General features: G+C 41.4%; 2 protein-coding genes across 55 annotated transcripts in view; one reads left to right on the forward strand and one right to left on the reverse strand.

Annotated features, from left to right (window-relative positions):
- ZNF207 (zinc finger protein 207) overlaps nt 1-3433 on the reverse strand; it is a 59189-nt gene extending 55756 nt beyond the window's left edge. For all 50 annotated transcript variants that reach the window (XR_011523515.1, XR_011523504.1, XR_011523503.1 and 47 more), the window contains exons 1-2: nt 3295-3433; nt 1689-1815 (exon numbers count right to left, since the gene is read on the reverse strand). Coding sequence is in view for 11 of the 50 variants with exons in the window: in XM_070562567.1 (XP_070418668.1) it covers nt 1689-1815; nt 3295-3335 (168 nt within the window). In the remaining 39 variants the exon portion in view is untranslated. The remainder of the gene's footprint in view (nt 1-1688; nt 1816-3294) is intronic.
- Nucleotides 3434-3553: 120 nt separating this feature from the next.
- C10H17orf75 (chromosome 10 C17orf75 homolog) lies at nt 3554-18190 on the forward strand. 5 transcript variants are annotated; one of them, XM_070562569.1, is made up of 11 exons: nt 3554-4434; nt 7131-7252; nt 7985-8065; nt 10475-10600; nt 11505-11648; nt 11896-11953; nt 13200-13319; nt 14209-14273; nt 14420-14556; nt 15396-15499; nt 16032-18190. In XM_070562569.1, the coding sequence occupies exons 1-11, from the start codon at nt 4363-4365 to the stop codon at nt 16245-16247; spliced, it is 1245 nt and encodes a 414-aa protein (XP_070418670.1). In that variant the 5' UTR covers nt 3554-4362; the 3' UTR covers nt 16248-18190. The 5 variants fall into 5 exon arrangements, with proteins under 5 accessions (XP_070418670.1, XP_070418672.1, XP_070418674.1 ...); XM_070562571.1 differs by having other exon boundaries at nt 3554-3678; nt 6861-7252; XM_070562573.1 differs by having other exon boundaries at nt 3558-3678; nt 6861-7252; nt 13293-13319.
- The last annotated feature ends 94 nt before the right edge of the window (nt 18191-18284 follow it).

The raw sequence follows: 18284 nt of genomic DNA on the forward strand, positions 1-18284 counted from the left end.
CCTGCAGGTTTCCACATCTCAGCATATGGGAGCTCATTTTTCACACTGCTCAGACCAAAACCTTCGGATAATCCTAACTCCTCACTTTCTCTCATACTCCACATCTAATTCATCAGCAAATTCTGGTCTCTGTCACCATCATCTCTTGCCCAGAATATTCCAATCTCCTAAGTGGTCTCATTGAACCCTGCTGTCTATTCTCAACCTTGAAGCCAAAATGATCCATTAAAAAAGTATAACTGAGCATGTTATATCTTTATCCAAACCTCACATTTTATTCAGAATTAAAATGGCCTACAATAGCCTGCAAGCCCCCCTATATAAAGTAACACAGTGCTGCCCTTTCCTTCAACATAGCAGGATCCTGACGTGAGGGCCTTTCATTTGTTGCTCCCTAGAAGCCCTCCCTCACTTCCTTTCAGATCTCTGCTCAAATGTCAGCTTCTCATTCAGGCCTTTCCTAACTACCTTGTGGTCCTCCCCATGCCCCCTACCTAGTTTTCGTTCTATCGCTTTTTACCATAAGACAAACTAAATATTTACAGGTTATTTTCCTCCACAATATAAATCTACCCTCCACAATGGTGATTTTGTTTTACTCACTGCTATATACTCAGTGCCTAAAACCTTATCTAGCACAGTGCTGTCTCATAGAAACTTTGGGATAAATGGTAATATTCTGTACCTGTACTATACAATACAGTAGTTATCCACCAGCCACACGTGGCTACTGAGCACTGGAAATGTGGCTATAATGTGATCGAGGAACTAAATTTTTAATTTTTAAGTTAATTTTCTTTTAAATAGTCACATGTAATTAGTGACTGCCAAAGAGGAAAGTTGTGGGTTAGCATGTAGTAGGTTTTCAAATATTTTTGAATTCATATTAAATTGCTGTTATACTGACATAATTGGAGTGACAAAGATCTATATAAACTTATTTTTAAACTTAGGGAAGCAACGTTTTTTTTCAATTTACCTCCCTGCCTCCTACCAACAGTAGTCTCCAATGAGTAGGGATTTGCTCATCTCACATCTCTCTAGGGTCCAATTAAGCAAAAATTCAGGCAGCTCTAGGATCGGCAAAAGTAGAAGAAACAATGTTGAATGAGACATAAAGGTACTTATGAGATCTTTAAAACTATAAATTACAAAGTTCTCCCTACCTAGTAATGAAAGGACTCAATAAACCCAGAAATTATTAAATGAAACACAATGCTCCCAAAGAGGTCCATGGAATAAACTGCTGAAATAAGCCTAGCCCCAGGCCACAGACTATAACAAATCCTTCGAAGGCAGTGAGTAATGGCAGCTAATTATGTATCAATCCTTACGTGATCAGAATTGGTCAGACTGCCCAAAAAACTTAAATCACTGATTCTTGTTCTCTAACCCAAGTCCTGAGTAAATATTTTGTGACCTCAACCTAATTGTCACCACTCTAAGATGAAAGCTATTATCAATATAGATAAATACCAATATAAACTCTCTTTAAACATAAAAAATCAACTGTTTAACTTCTTCATGGCTAAAGAATAATTTTTATTAAGCTGACTGGCCATCTTATCTGATCTTTTGCAATAAGCAAAAAGACTCTACAGCAGTCAAAGAGAAATTCAAGATTTCTTTTTGATGTTGTTTTCAAACTACAAGGGGGCAAAAATTAAACATAAAAGAAGAATCCTTACCTGCATGCAATGAATAGCTAAACCAGGTCCCGTGTACAATTTCTTATGACATATATGGCATTTAAAATGCTTTGCTTTTTGGTGCTGTATAAGGATCTTCTCATCATCAAAATCTCTATTACAATACCTGATCAACATTGTTAAGGTACAAAAATAGCATAATAATGACACTCTCCATAAAAAAAGGTCTTATGATGAAAGAATACGGGTAACAACAAAACGTGGGAACAGTTAAAACCAAAAAGATACTCCACAGAAAGTGCGCTTTTGGTATTTATTATACAAATAAGGATTAACTTGCCACTTAATTTTAGTATTTTCAATTTCCTGGAAGCCCATAATCTCTCTTCACCACCTCTAAACAAACACATCTCAGTAATCAGCAATACAGTTTTGTTAAATTCCCGCGTTAAAAAGATTTATGTGAAATTAACTTCCCTTTTGTCCAATGTGAACGTTTACAAACGCACACTGAAGAATGGAAGGGTTCGATGTTAAAAAAAAAAAATCCCCAAGCTTCTGTCAAGACAGAATTCATTAGATACAAGATACAAATAATCGAGTTTACCTAATACTTGGAATTTACCTAATTTAAGAATTTATCTAATACTTAGAATTTAAGAATTATTTTTAGTATTATTCAGAATCTAAGAATAAGTTCACGGTGAATAAAAATGTCACAATCTCATATGAACAATCCATAAAGTTGTTGGCAATTCCGCATGAATTTATGCTGCCAAGGAATGTATTCAAACTTACACTGGGGGAAAAAACCAGAATTCTTCTCTCACTAGTCAGATCTCACTAAAAGCAGATCACAAAACTCGTTACCGTTTTTCAAATATGATAAACAAATGCAGTTCTGTAACAAAACGGCTTCAGGTACGAAACGCTAAGTAAAATCAATTTTCACATCAAATGTATTAACGCTTCCGGAAAAAGTATTAGAAGGACGCCACGCTTTATTAAGTAATAAGAGACGTGGTGTTTTTTTTTGAGTCTTACAAAGCTAGGAAACTCCACCCCGTAAGAGAACGATTCTCGAAGGTTACGGCGACAGCGGGTGAGACGCGGAAGATAGTTCTTCCCCCAACCACCACAAAAAAAAAAAAAAAAAAAAAAAGGAGCTCGAAACCCGGGTTGACTAACCTAAGCCTTTACTAAACCACCGATTCCACAAGAAAACAGGAAAAGTGGGTGACTGACTCCGGAAGCTGTTCCCCAATCCTCCAGAGTCAGTCAGCGTATTATACTCGAAGAAAGTCCCTTTGTTGAACAGGCACCAAAACAACGGAGCGTGGCCGAGCTCCTTAGGGGACACTGTCCTTGGTGCAGGAGTCCAGGCCGCTCCCAGCCGGCCACGCTCGAGCCAAAGCACGCTCCTCCTGAGCCAAGGAGTCCCACGACCCACAGCTGCCAGAGCCTCCCGCCGTAAAGACCCCATTTTCCGAGAAGCCTTCCCAAATCCGACTCCAGCCACCAAGCCACCCACGCCGAGGCCTAAAGCCCAGACACTCTCCGCCATAGGCCAAAGCCAGGCCTCCCCGTCCCAGTCAACACCAACCGGCGCCCCCGCTTGGCCTCGACTTCAGCTGACAAAGGATACCAGCACCACGGCTTCAGCTGCTTCTTCTTCTTGCGACCCATGACTGCGCTCTACCGACAAAGTAAAAGGGAGGAGAAAACGAACAGGAAAAACGAGGCCAAAACCGCTCTCCCTTCAGACCCAACCGCCACCGCCGCGTCCCACAGGAAACAGGCACAAAATGGCCGACGCCCTCGTTCGCTGCTCCGCCTCCCGTCAGCCACTGCGGCTGGAGGCGGTGCCAGGCCGGGCAGAGTCACATGACGCAGGCCTCCGCCCTGAGTGGGTGGAGACTCGCGGCTGCTGAGGGCCGGCCGCCATGTTGTCCGCGCGAGCCGGACCGGCTTCGCTGGCTGTGCTTGCGGATCCTTCTGGGTTTGGTTTCCAAGGATGCCGGCGACCTAGGTACAGCGAGACGCTCGCCAATTGAAGAAAAAAAAATCCTGAAAACATTGCCAGCGTAGTTAAGGGCAGACAACACAACAATAAAGGATAATTGAGGCAGCGCCCAGTTTTTAATTTTATTTCATTTCCCGGATTAATGCTTTTGTAGGAAGTGTTGGACGTTTGCCTACGGCTTGCTAAATCAGAGAAGTCGCAGTCTCTGCCTTGTAGCTCACAGATAGTGACAGATGAGTATACAACGCTGTGTGGTCAGCGCGGCGACGGGGGAAATAGAGGTGCTGCGGAATGTCAGAGAAGGGGAACCCTTACAGGGCCGTGGCCGTCATTGGGGTGTCGAGAACGGCTTCCCGAAGGGTCAGTGGGAGCAAGCGAGGTGCAGGAGAGGGGCTCTCACTAAGGGAGCAAAACGTGCAAGTCTTTGAGGCTGAGCCCCTGAAAAACTTAGTAGTAGTAGGGCTGGAGCTCCTAGGTAAGGGGCTGGTGGCAAGAGAGAATCCTAGGAAGGCTGGCAAAGGCGACTTCAGGAGACCTTAGAAGTAGTCTGAGTTGGACTTCGTACTGGAGTCTCTGGGAAGCAACAGAGGAGTTTTAAGAGGACCGTTAGAGAAGAATGTAAGTAAGAGTAGAGGTGGTTAAGGGTCCAGTGCTTCGTTTCACTTCCCGCCAGTGCCACTGCCTACCTGCATGACTTTGGGCAAGGCACTTAAACTTCGTTTGGCTGCTCTTGGACTTTGGCATATGGAAATAACTAATAATGTAAGTAACTAATAAAAGGAAAAAATAATAGACATCCATGGAGCACTTATCATGTGCCAGGCATGGTGGTAAGTTTTGCGTTTACTTGCCTGAACAAGCCTGTGCTGTAGGTGCCATTATTAACACCCTGTTAATGTAGATGAAGATAAAGAGGCTTAAGAGAGTTGAAGTAATTTACCTAAGGTCACAGTGTTAATAAGTACGGAGCTGAGTTAGATATGAGTTTTAGAAACATCATTTTGGCTCCAGTGTGAACAGTGGAGGTTACAAGAGAGGCAGGTGGTAGAGAATGTGACAGTCATCTGGGTGAGAGAAGAAACTGGTCTGAAGTAGGGTAATGGCAGCAGGAAGAGTGTCCGGGATAGAGACCCATGGGACAGCAGTGGAGGTGGGTGTGGGGTGTGTTTTGTAGGGGGCAATCAGAGGTCTCTGAGGAGGTGACACTTGTGCAGAGACCCCCAACGATATGAAGGAGGAAGACATGCAACTATCTGCTGGCATTCCAGGCAGAGAGAAGAGCAAATTAAAAGACTTAAACTGCAAAAAAATGGAAGTGTTTGAGAAACACCGAGAAATCTGACTGGGACAGAGTGAGCAAGGGGGAAGGTGATAGGAAATGAAGTCAGAGGGAGAGGGAGAGGCTAGATTATGAAGGCCCCTGTATGTCGTGCTATTAGATTCGTATTCTCAAGGTTGTTTCTAAGACCCAAGCAGCAGAACACAGTATAAAATAAGCTAAGAGTATGGATTTGGGAGTCACATAGACATAGTTTGATCACTTATATTGACTGAGCCTGTTTCCTCATCCATAAAATGAGGATAAACCCCTCTGTTACAGAGTTGGTCCAAGGATAAATGAAATAAAATAGGTAAATATCCTGGTCCATGGTTACTGCATGGCAACTATTAAACTATAAATGCTATGTTGATAGTATTATTGCTGTTGGCATTTGATAGACCAACTTGTGAAGACTAATGTCTTCAGATTATGTTCATAAATAGTCAAGAAGCCAGTAATGAGATTCCTAAGATCACTGTAATTGTCCTTATTACTATTTGGCAGTAATCACAGTCTGCCCTTCCTTATATGTATGTCTTGTCTCTTCAGTTGTGTTGCCAGCTCTTTAAAGACAAAACCTTAAATACTGATTGTCTCTCCGAATGTCCATAGTCTAATTCATTCTTTTGAATAGCTGCATAGTTCTGGTACACATGTGTATTAGTTTCCTATTGCCGCTCTAACAAATTACCACAAATTTAGTGGCTGAAAACAACACAAACATTATATTACAGTTCTGGGGGTCAAAAGTCTGAAATGGGCCGGCAGGGCTGCATTCTTTCTGAAGGCTGTAGGGGAAAATCTGTTTTTTGCCTTATCTGGCTTCTAGAGGTTGCCCAAATTCCTTGACTTGTGGTCCCAAATTATTCCAGTCTCCCAGTTTAGGTATCACAGTTGCCTTCTTCTCTCTGATCTCCTGCCTCCCTGTTATAAAGACTCTTGTGATTACTTTCGGCCCACTTAGATAATCCAAAGTAATCTTCCCATTTCAAGATCCTTAATTTAATCACATTTGCAAAGTCCCTTTTGCTACATGAAGTAACACATTCTCAGGTTTCAGAGATTAGGATGTGGACGTTTTTGGAGAGTCATTATTCTGCCTATCACCGCATGTACCATAGCTTATTTAATCAGTCCCCTGTTGACCAACATTCACATTGTGTTCAGTTTTTCATCATTATAAACCATGCTGCAAGGAATATCTTTGGGCTCATGTATTTTCATTACTTATGTGAGTGTATCTATTGATGATGTCCTGGTGTTGCATTAATGGTCAACGGGTGTGTGCATTTAAAATATGGATATTTTCAGATTTCTTTCCAAAGCATGTGGGTTAATTTTATTTCTATAACTGTTTATGAGAATGACTGCTTCCTTATACACCTTGGCACAGGGTATTATCAGACTTTTAAATCTCTGCCAATTTGCTGTGTGAAAAGTAGTACCATATACCATCAATTTTATATGAAGTTGAGCATTTTATTTATGTAGTCTTCATTTTTATTTCTTCTGTGAACTGCCCATTGCCTATTTTTGTTGTTGTGGTTTATTGATGAATGACAGCCCTTTGTCTATTATACATCTTGCAAATATTTTTCCTAGTTTGTCATTTGTGTTTTGACTTTGGGCCACACAGAAATTTTTAGTTTTTGCTAGTCATATTTATTCATCTTCCAGCGTAAGACTTACAAGTGTTTTATGTTTAGAAAGGTCTTCTTCAAGAATTTAAAAAAATTCTCCCGCATTTTCACCGTTTTGGGGGAGGCATTTCATTTTAAATTCCTAAATTCTTTATCAAACTGGTGTGTGTTCGTGTGCATGCAAAGAGGTAGGAGAGTAGCTTTATTCTGTCTCCTTGACGTCTTAGACCATAGACGGAGGAGAAAAAGGAGCTAAGAGAGAAATGGCCTAAGTCTTTCCGTGAAGGTAATTTTCTACGCCCGCGAGCCCGTGCGGGGAGACAAGCCCTACCACGTCAGCTTCCTCGCCTGGGAACCGGGGAAACCAGCGGAACGCAGGTGTGAGAGGGCCGGGTGCCGGAGGAGCCCGGCCACCGAGTACTGTACGGCAGCGGGGGAGCGCTTTGGCGGGGACACAGGGCCACTCCGAGGCTGCCGAGATGCTCCCCTCTTTGCAGGAATCGCTGGATGGGGATGAAAAGGAGCTAGAGAGCAGCGAGGAGGGTGGCGCCGCCGAGGAGCGGAGACTCGAGCCGCCGCCCAGCAGCCACTACTGTCTCTACAGCTACCGCGGAAGCAGGTGCAGCGCCCGGCCGCCCCTGTGGCCCCGCGCCTCGGCCCCGCATCCCATCCCCGCATCCCATCCCTGCCCGGCAGCCTGGCCGCTCCCAAACGCCGTCTTCTGCCCTCCCAGCCAAGGTCTCTGGCCCTATGGGCCCTCCTCGCCTCACGCCGTGCTTCCCGGCCCCCATCCTGGACGTTTGTGCTCGGCCCTCCCAAGCCTCTGCGCTCCATCTGCCCCTGTCCTCTTCTCAGCCCCTTCGTGTCGCCCCTGCCCTTTGTTAAGCACAGTGCCTCGCATGCTCGATAAAGTTAATTTCCATCCCCTGCCCTTCCGGTCGTTATCTCCCCACTTTCCTCCATTTCCCCCGGCCCGTCCCCACGTCCACCTTCCAGTTATCCTCTGTCCTTGCGGCCTCTTTTTCCTCCCTCCTGGCCGACTTTTCCGGGGCTCTCGTGGCCCTGTAAAGTATTGTTATTAAGAGGAAATTTCCTTGACTCTTCTGGAGATTTAATTTAGCCTTTCCTCCACCCCTTAGGTGGCCTGGAGAGAGAAGGGGCTCTTGTCAGCACTCTTTTATGAGTTTTCCCTGTCATGGTGCTAGTCAATGGAGGATCCGTGGACTTCCACCTTGCAACATTTTTAGTTGATGGTTCGCCCCTATCCTGCTTGCCGCCCTCCCCCACCCCCCCATATTGCGCTTGAGTTCGGGCCCATAATCGATAACTGTATTGCTTTTGTGGCATGCAGGTTGGCACAGCAGCGAGGGGACAGTGATGATGGAAGCCCAAGTGGCACAAGTGCAGAAACTCCCTCTGGTGAGGATTTCAGGTAAAAACAGCTTCACCATAACCTATGTATATGCTTTTATCTTCCTTGCATCTCTGGCCTGTAGATGTCAGTGGGTACCCTGTTCCCTCTCAGCTTTGGCTGCATCAAGCCATCACACACACATATGCCCTAGGAACCTCATTTGAGTTCCTCATGAGTTCATTCATTCAAGGCTGGGGCAGATCCAAATATGACAGTGCCCCTGGTGATCAGCTAGAGACAATTATTCTGAGTTTCTTGATTGGAACTTAAGTAAATATTCACTATCATCTGGGTATCAAGAAATTTAAGGGACCGGCCTGGTGTCCAAGCAGCTAAATTTGTGACCTCTGCTTCAGCGGCCTGGTTTGCCAGTTTGGATCCTGGGCAGGGACCTACGCACCACTTATCAAGCCATGCTGTGGCAGGCGTCCCACATATAAAATAGAGGACGATGGGCACCGATGTTAGCTCAGGGCTAATCTTCCTCAAAAAAACAAGAAATTTAAAATCCTCCTTTTCTTCCCCTTTGAAGGCCCTTTCATAGCTCCTGTGTTACAAACAGAATGTAAACTCCAGGACAGCAGGGATTGTTGCCTCTTTTGTTCATTGGTGTCTCCTTACCTAGTACTTTGAGTGGTACCTGGCACAGGGTAGACATTTAGTACATATTTATTAAATAAATGAATGAGTGAACCTTAACACTTGATGCAAAGTAGGGTAGAATACAAAAATACTGTGTTGACGGACTAACTGGATAATGGATGATTTAAGAAATTTTTCACGTGTCGTAATAGTATTTAGTATGCATACATATACATAATATATATATTTTTTAAAAAAAGAAAAGGTTGGCACCTGAGCTAACAACTGTTGCCAATCTTTTTTTTTTTTTATTCTCCCAAAAGCTCCCCAGTACACAGTTGTATATTCTAATTGTGAGTGCCTCTGGTTGTGCTATGTGGGACGCCCCTTCAGCACGGCTTGATGAGCAGTGCCATGTCCGCACCCAGGATCCGAACCAGCGGAACCCCAGGCCACTGAAGCAGAGCACACGAACTTAACTACTTGGCCATGGGGCCAGCCCCTAATATATAGTTTTCAAGTCCCCATCTTTTAGAGATCCCTAGTGATAAATTTATGGATGAAATGATATGAAACCTGAGATTTGCTCCAAAATAAATCTGGGAGGTGGGAGGGTGCAGACAGCATGGGGGTACAGATGAAACAAGATTGGCGCCATAAGCTGATAATTGTCAAGACTGGGTGGTTGGTACATGTGGGTTCATTATACTAGTCTCTCTACTTTTTGTATGTTTGAAATTCTCCATAATATAAAACAAAAGCCCTTGGGAAGTATTGGGTTCGTATTCTCTATTGGGAAATTTGATGACAGAAGACCTTTTCTTCCTGCATATTCAAATTATAGTCTCTGTTTATATTCTAATCTAAACCAAACTGCAGTTTTTATTTTTAGCTCATAAATGATCGATAAGCTGGTGTGTTTACTCATGGGTAGTAGGTAGTTGGGGGATTGAGGAAAGAAGAGGAGGCATGAAAGATCTAGGAGAGGAGAAGAGTGCGTGAGCCAGGAAATGTGGAGCTAGCGGGGCAGCAGTAAGGGCCCACTCAAAGCTCGTGAGCATTAATTGAAAAGGAGACTAGACACTGTGGCCGTGGGTTTTTGTCCAACCACATTCAACTGCATAGGTGCAGCTGCAGAGTAGGTAGAAAGCTGGACTAACCAGAGCTGAAGTTTTGCTGAGAACGTACGGTGAGGTGAAAACAACAAAGTGGTTGAGTGAGAATATGTGCAGGGGTGTGATTATAATCACTGACCGTGGAATTTCAGCTGGGTAAGGAGGAGAGAAGTGAGGAGATGAGAAACTTGAGGGACTGTGAAAAAGAGGTAAGATCAGTGGATTGGGAGTCCCAGGGGAGTTGTAATACTAGAGAGAATGAGCTGGAAAGATAGGACTCTTTTATTCTTTTTTTTTTTTTTTTGAGGAAGATTAGCCCTGAGCTAAGTGCTGCCAATCCTCCTCTTTTCACTGAGGAAGACTGGCCCTGAGCTAATATCCGTGCCCATCTCCCTCTACTTTACATGTGGGATGCCTACCACAGCATGGCTTGCCAAGTGGTGCCATGGCTGCACCCAGGATCTGAACCGGCGAACCCCAGAGCCCCGAAGCGGAACGTGCGCACTTAACCACTGAGCCACCAGGCTGGCCGCAAGATAGGGCTATTCTAAATTGTTTGATGAAGTAGATCATACTTGGTGACATACGTTCCTAGAAGTCCCACCAATAGGAGTCAGATAGAAAGCTCTTTCAAGTCCTTAGACTTTGGGTTTTAGTAATATTCTGTCTGACTCATGGGACGTGAATGCAGTAGCCCCCTGGTAAGGAATGTGTGTCTTTCATTGTCAAGCCTCTCCTTGGTGGATACTAATCTACCCTCTGAAGTGGAGCCAGAGCTGCGCGGTTTCATTGCTAAGCGTCTTTCGAAGGGAGCGGTCTTTGAAGGGCTGGGTAATGTTGCATCTGTGGAGCTGAGGTAAGTGTAAAATGTGCTGTGTCTTTGAGTTTTTATTTCTGAGCTAAATATGAGAAGTGATGAGAAACTCTAAAAGATCAGCTCCTACTAGACCTGCAGAGTTCATCTTTGTTCTCTGGCACTGGGCCTCACACATAAACATTTGTGGACTGGAATTGAGCGAATGGCAGAGACTGCCTCCTAAGCGTACTTATTTAGTATTGTACTTGGCAGAAAAGAGTTAATTACCAAAACTAAAATTGTAGACTTTGCAGTTTGTAAAGTGCTTTCACAAACTTTGATACCATTCTCTTTACAAAGGGGCAAAAGAGCAGATACTCTTACTTCCATTTTCAGATGAAGAAATAAACTCAGAGAAGTTCAGTTCACAAGGCTGGTCACATGAATGGAGTTGACTTAAACTTGGGTGTCTCCAGTTGAATTCCAGCCGTCTTTCCATTACTCTCCTGATTGTAGCTCACTTCAGACCATGATGTTGGCATCAAGTCCCCTCAGGAGTATGAGGCCACAGCCCCAAGTTAAGGCCACAGGATAAACATGTCACATCTGCCTGGAGCATCAATGATTTGTGAAGTTTTGGGGAAGAGAAGAGACATGTTTATATTTATGTAAACATGGATATACTATGAAAGAGAGTGAAATGTGCATGAATTTTTCACATCAGACAAGAGAATTCAAAGAAATTCCATGTTTGTTACGTGCTCCTTTAGCTAAAGCCCATCATGGTATATATTCATTTTCCTCTGCCATTACAAGTAAACCAAGGAGAAGCCTGGGAAGTTCTGACCTAGTTGGCAATCCATCAATATTGCCAGACCAAGACAACAAGCGTTCCAAGCAGTCCACAAAATTAGATGCATGAGTTATCAAACTAATACATTTTACCTTTTTCTTTCTTTTCTAGAATTCCAGGTTACCGGGTCGGTTGTTATTACTGCCTTTTCCAGCAAGAAAAACTGCTTCCTGAAATAGCAACAATGGACTCTGAAAACAGCCCTTCAGAGTATGTCGTCTGTTTTTTAGGAGGGTCTGAAAAAGGACTTGAGCTATATCCTTTTTTGGTCTTTGAGGAGATCAGGAGGAAAAACATGGGAAGGCAAGTGGAGGAGTATTACTACCAACCTCCAAAAAGCTTTTCTGCCCCTTATGTATGCACTTGAATTTCATACCTTCATACAATCAGTTTGTCTTGACTTGTTTTAATTTACAGTTTGCGTTATTTGGGAGATTTTATATTTCCTGTTGAGAGAAAATTGTGTCTCGATTCATCCTTTATTGCTTCCTTAAGAACATACTTTCAGGCTTGAATTGGACAAGTACATTCAAGGGCTGAAAAATAACATGAACGGTGAGGTAAGATGATGGAGTTAATAGTTTTTCAGACTGAGATGCCTAACATACTGTAGCTGCTATACTTGTCAAGTCATAGAAGTGACACAAAGGCACCTCACTTCTAAAAATTTGCTACTTTTGGGCTCATAGAAAGGTGCTTGTGAAGGGAAGCAGAGAACACAGTCCTAAAAGTGCTGTAAGTTTCACAAGACTGCTTCCGATGTTTTATATCCATGAAAAATTCAATCCATTGAGTTCAGTGGTGTATGATGACAGGCCAAGTGAGGAAGGGGAGGCTCTTGTCCTGATTTCTAGGCACATAAGATTTATAATCTGGTTAGAACTAAGGGTCCACGAAACCTCTGGCACCAGAGACATGCTATGCAATGGTATGACTGTCCTTGAACTCAACACTAAAGATTTTTGGAAACATTGCATTTTTCATTAATCTTTTATGAATTAGATACATCCATATTGATTAATTTATCCATACCTTTTAAAAACTATGCATTCAGCTTGTAGCAGTTGTTAAAGTCATAACTCTTGGAAATTTACTACCCATTACATGTGGTAATAATTCCTTTTACTTGTCATGCACTTAGAGGACACTGCAGGGGAGGAAAGGATAGCATAGGAGTGAGCCAGGGACACGAGTCTAGGGTGAGCTGCTCTCCCAGACTGGAGCCATTCCACTGGTCCCCAGAGAGCAGCACAGCCTAGAAAGCCAGATGTGCTCACAGCAGCATGTCTGACAACTGGAGTGGGCTTGAGTTCTTTGATGAGTTAACTTGTATCCTTCTCTATTCACATCATGAGTGTGAAGGAACTGTCGACATTCCTTTAGTCATTCAACAGGCACCTAAGAAGCTCATACAAGGATGTTTCCGACACTGTACTGGGTGCCAGGAGATGAGTATTATTAAGAGAGTATCTCTAGTGTGTGCACAGTTTAGTGGGGGGAGATGTACATGTAAATGCCCAACTCCTCCCAGTGGAGAAATAGCATGGAACTCTACTAATTCACTCTCTTCATATCATACAGTGCATTTCTTAGTGTTTTTAAGAAATTCAGTACAGAATTAAGCCCCACTCTGCCTAACAAGCCCAGGAAAGTGATATCACAATTCCTTTTTTTGAGTTGGTAGTGTTAACTTAAAAAAGCTGTCTGTCCCCAGTTCTTTCACTGTTAAGAGTATCGTGAAGAAAATGTTAAGTCCACTAAGGTGAAGGCTTATGTTAAAGCAGATGACATTCTGTCTTGATCTAGGAAAGGGGCCTGGAGAACCACATAAAGTCCTACCTGAGGAGCTGGTTTGAGGATGTTGTATGCCCAATCCAAAGGGTTGTTCTTCTCTTTCAGGAGAAGCTTACCTTTCTGCTGCATGCTGTAAGTATTGCCCAAACCAAAGCATTTCTTTACTATAGCTAATCACTTTGGCAGAGTTTGGATTATTTAAAGGCATACTCATTTTCTCTGAACATTACTTTTTCCCCCCTGAATATTCATTCAAACTATGCTTGCAATCTGTATAAACCACACTCTATTTACTCAGATCTAGAAAGTTACATCACTAAGATAGAACTGCAAATACTGGCTGAGTCTTCCTAATGGGATAAAACATTTTTAAATAATTACTTTTTTTTTAAGATTTTATTTTTCCTTCTTCTCCCCAAAGCCCCCCAGTACACAGTTGTGTATTTTAGTTGTGGTTCCTCCTAGTTGTGGCATGTGGGAGACCATCTCAGCATGGCTGGATGAGCGGTGCCATGTCTGTGCCCAGGATCTGAACCAGTGAAACCCTGGGCCACCGAAGCAGAGTGTGCAAACTTAACCACTCGGCCATGGGGCTGTCACCTAAATAATTACTTCTGAAGTGATCTGGGAGAGGTATAATTTCCAAAACAATTTGAGAAGGAAAACCAAAATCCAATGTGATTTTAAGTATATAAAAATGTCCAGGTAAAAAATGAAAAATTCCCTGAAATATCCAGAAAATTGGGAAGACTTGAGTAAATGGCTGGATTTTTCATTTAAATATGTGATGGGTAGATGCAGCTGAGACTGGATGGTCCCCTGAGACCAGGGTGATGCAGCCAAGTTTCAGACTGTTAGTGAGCAGCAGCTGAACAAGGCTCTGGAGAGCTCCTAGGCAATGCCCCTCAAGCATCATCTGGTGTGGTGGTTATTGGGGGAAGGTGACGTTTAGTCATGAGTAGCTGCTCAATAATGAAAACTGGAATACATGTATCAATTAGGCTTTATTTGTCTTTCGTAGGCTCTGAGTTATACTCCTGTTGAGGTTAAAGAATCTGATGAAAAAACAAAGAGAGACATTAACAGGTAAAGAACAGTTTTGCAAAGAGAGAACCTTTTCCACAGCAAGTCTGATATTTACATTTTTAAAACTCCCCTAGTGTACAAGAAATTTGCTTTCTCCCTCCCATCCTGTAAAACTGTTTGTAGTAAAGGACTTGTGTATGTGGCAGATTTCTGAGCGTGGCCAGTCTTCAAGGCCTTATTCATGAAGGTACCATGACATCTTTGTGCATGGCCATGACGGAGGAGCAGCACAAGTCTGTGATCATCGACTGCAGTGGCCCCCAGCCTCAGTTCTACAATGCAGGTGAGCCACAACCTCGGAAGCAGCCCTCCTAGGGCTCTTGCGAGTCTCTGTTTTTGGACTGAGAGCAAATGATACAAACTTATCCTTCCTGCCTTGTGAAGTTTTACATATTTATCCCAAACTCACCAAAAACAATAGCAATTCTAGAAACATGGAAATCATGTCATCCCTAGCAATTCCACTCCTAGGTATATAGAGAAACTCTTGTATATGTATATAAGGAGACTAATACAAAAATGTTCATAAAAGCATTGTTTGAAATAGCAAAGAATTGGAAGCAACTTAAATGTCTGTCAACAGGAAAATTGATAAGTTGCTACAGTCACATAATGGAATACTATATAGCACTGAAAGTAAATGAAGTAGAGCTACATGTCTTAATGTAGCTCACAAACATACTATTTAGCGAAACAGCCATTAAAGAAAAATACATGGAGTTTAACATATGCAGAATAATACTATATAGTGCTTAGAGATAAAAAAGTATGTGGCAAAAGTTTAAAGAAGCACATGGGAATGATAATCCTTTCTGATGAGAAAGGAGCAGGATGCAGTTGGGAAGAGGTACACGGGGGCTCCAGCGATTTTGGTATTTCTTAGCGAGGTGGCGAGTACACTATTTTTTTACAGCATTATGGAGAAGTCTTAAATAATTCATTATAAGTGTTTTCATAAAGAAAAAATGTCACATGTATACGAATATCAAATCATTATGTTGTACACTTGAATATGATATGTCAATTATACCTCAATTTTAAAAAGTGAAAATAAGTAAATAAATGTCTTGTGCTTTGTAGGATTTCATTTTTACTATTTAATTTTTCTAAAATATTTTACAGGAAGCAACCGGTTTTGTGAGGCCTGGATGCAGGCGTTTTTGAATGGTGCTGAAGGGGGTAACCCTTTTCTTTTTCGACAAGTATTGGAGAACTTTAAACTAAAGGTAATTAATTGACTGTGTGCCAACTGCCACTTACAATTTTTATCTGAATTTTAATTAGCACCAGCGACAGAGTAACAAATTTGCTTTGCAGCTGTGATGGCTTAAATAGGACATTCTCAAAACCAGAACCCTTAGAAGCCATTTACTTTATATTTTTCAGTGGCATCTGCATACATATCATTGCATTTCTAATTAATGGGTTGAATGCTTGCTTTTATCTCAGGGATATCAACCTTATAATTGGTGACATATTTTAGTTGGAAAGCACAAAAAAGTGGTTCAGTGCCTAAGGTTCAAAATTCTGGTGGGGAGGAGTGTTGTCACTTATTTAGGAGATTTTTTAAGTATTTTTACTTTATATAAGAGATTTTGTTCTAGCAAAGGCAAAGCACATTAACAATAAAAATGGTGGAAATATTTAAAAACCAACCTCTCACCAACAGGTGTTCAATTCTCAGCTAGAAAGGAGTTATTTCTCAGGCTTCATTATTTTCTCACTAAATGTGTATTTCACTGGGTAATCTTTTTCTAGGCCATACAAGACACAAATAATTTGAAGAGATTTATCCGACAGGCAGAAATGAATCATTATGCTTTGTTTAAATGTTACATGTTCCTAAAGAACTGTGGTAGTGGAGACATCCTTTTGAAGATTGTTAAAGTGGAACATGAAGAAATGCCCGAAGCCAAAAATGTGGTAGCTGTCCTCGAAGAATTTATGAAAGAAACTCTCGCCCAAAGTTTTTGATCACATGTTTTGAGAGGATTCTATTGTGATGTTGTATATTCAAACCTTGGTGTTTGAAACTGCAGTTATTATTGTCATAGGATTGCTCTTTAAGATGATTTGAAACACATTCTAGATTTTTTCATTTTGTACTTTTAAGATTTAACTTAGACATAAAAATCTGAGGAATGTCTTCACTGAGTCCTAGATACACACGTGTTAGAGTTGTGGAATTTTAGTACGTTGCTGGTCCCATAGATTCTAGACTTCAGGGAGTTGTTGCTTAAAAAACTTCAGAGGTAATTTTGTGGCTTCTCTCAGGAGTTTGCTGCAGTATTTAGCAACTTTTCCTCCCAGAAAAATCAGAATACTTCTTTTTCAATGTACTATAGCTTCTTTAAAAAAATGTACTTCTAGTCTTAGCACCATGACGCTATTTCAAAGACAGATCTGTGCATCCTGTGGGTGCTTGATAGATTTTTCTGTCTGATTGATGATGGCATGGATGATGAAGCTGGCTTTTAAGTCAATATGCAAATAAATCATGAGTGTGTAAGAAATTAAATGAGCTTTAAAAATAGATGCACTGGCTTCAAGATAAAACACCATCTCTGATGGAAAGCTACTGCACAAGCAGCCTCCATCACTTCTCTTCATTCCTGTGTTCACGGGTCTTTGCCAAGAGCCTGTGTTTTCTTTTCTCTTTTATATGAAATGCTGGAGTTTTTAAACAGAGTTAAAAAAAATAACATAAATTTTACAAGCAAACTGTAACATAAAGAATGCAAACAGAGATTCTTCATGTTAGAGTTACTCATTGATTTTACTTTTTTGTAATTTGTTACAAGCCTCATATTGTTTTACTCTGAATCAATTGAAAGTGCCCTCACCTAGAGCCATTTGTAATTCCCATGGAAGCCAGTTGTAGCCACACACAGGACTGCAGTTGGTTCTGCATAGCTCTTTAATAAATCCATTTGATAATGATTTCTGTTTAGAAGATCAGAAGTCTTGTGTTCTCACTGCCCTCTGGATGCTCAGAGGAACACAACCCATAAAAATCCTCTCCTAAACTCATCTAAATTCACATTAAGTGCTGAGTTTTACCTTTCAAAATGACTGACAAGGGCCTCCTGCTTTCTCTTCTACAGAAGTCTGGGGACGTGACTCACTAAGGCATTTTTTCTTTTAATGAGAAATACAATTCAGGATCTTCATAAAGGCTTTCATGTGGTTTTAAACTTTAATAACTTGGATCATAGGCAATGTAGAAAAAATATCCAAGTTGCATTTTTTTTATAGCATTAAATTCAGAATGATATGGGAAATAAGCAATTTTATGGCACTACCCTTGAATCCAACTTTATCTAATGTACTTGGATGCCCACTTGGAAATCAATTTTTTTAATAAACAACATTAGGATATCAACATTTTGAGTCTGGAAAACATATTTTTCATCTCCAAATTCACATGTCATTCAAGAGCCCATTTTGTAAATGGCACTTAAAAGCAAATGTAATACCTTCCTTAAGTCACTTATGGATATAGACAAGGTATAATTATATATTCTTTATATGTACTTTTATATATATTTTTTGTAATGTAGGCTCACTACATTACATGGCTATATACAATACAGTCATATTTTAAAAGTCTGTGACAAACTGTCTGTCTCTGTAGACAAGGAAAATGGTGACATGGAATTGAATATCTTGTTGGCCATGAGAAGGAACTCAGAGCCTCATGACCATAATAAACATGTACTGTATTCAAATTTTAATAAGCTAATGTATTAACTTTTAAAGTTTTATAAAGGATTTGTTCAGGTGTAGAATACATTTATGTATTATTTCTGTGCTATACACACAGAGGAAATGTATGTTTGTCATGTATCAAAATGGTCTCAGTGTATCTGTAATTATATTTGTAATAGTAATAATAAAACAACTTTGCTTCTCACCAACGCAGTTGTTTTTATTTAATGAGCTCAATTCCCAAGCCTGGCATTTTTATTAATTTGCAGCAAGTTTATGGGAAGTTATACTTGTTATGCTAAG

The sequence above is a fragment of the Equus przewalskii genome, chromosome 10, assembly GCF_037783145.1.
Source record: "Equus przewalskii isolate Varuska chromosome 10, EquPr2, whole genome shotgun sequence".
NCBI classification, from domain to species: domain Eukaryota; kingdom Metazoa; phylum Chordata; class Mammalia; order Perissodactyla; family Equidae; genus Equus; species Equus przewalskii.

Coding starts and splice junctions, on each gene's coding strand:
- C10H17orf75 (XM_070562569.1), top strand. CDS start 4,363: ATGACTTTGGGCAAGGCACTTAAACTTCGTTTGGCTGCTCTTGGACTT. Junction 8,066..10,474: donor CCCTCTGGTGAGGATTTCAG/GTAAAAACAGCT, acceptor TTCATTGTCAAG/CCTCTCCTTGGTGGATACTA. Junction 11,649..11,895: donor TCTGAAAAAGGACTTGAGCT/ATATCCTTTTTT, acceptor TTAAGAACATAC/TTTCAGGCTTGAATTGGACA.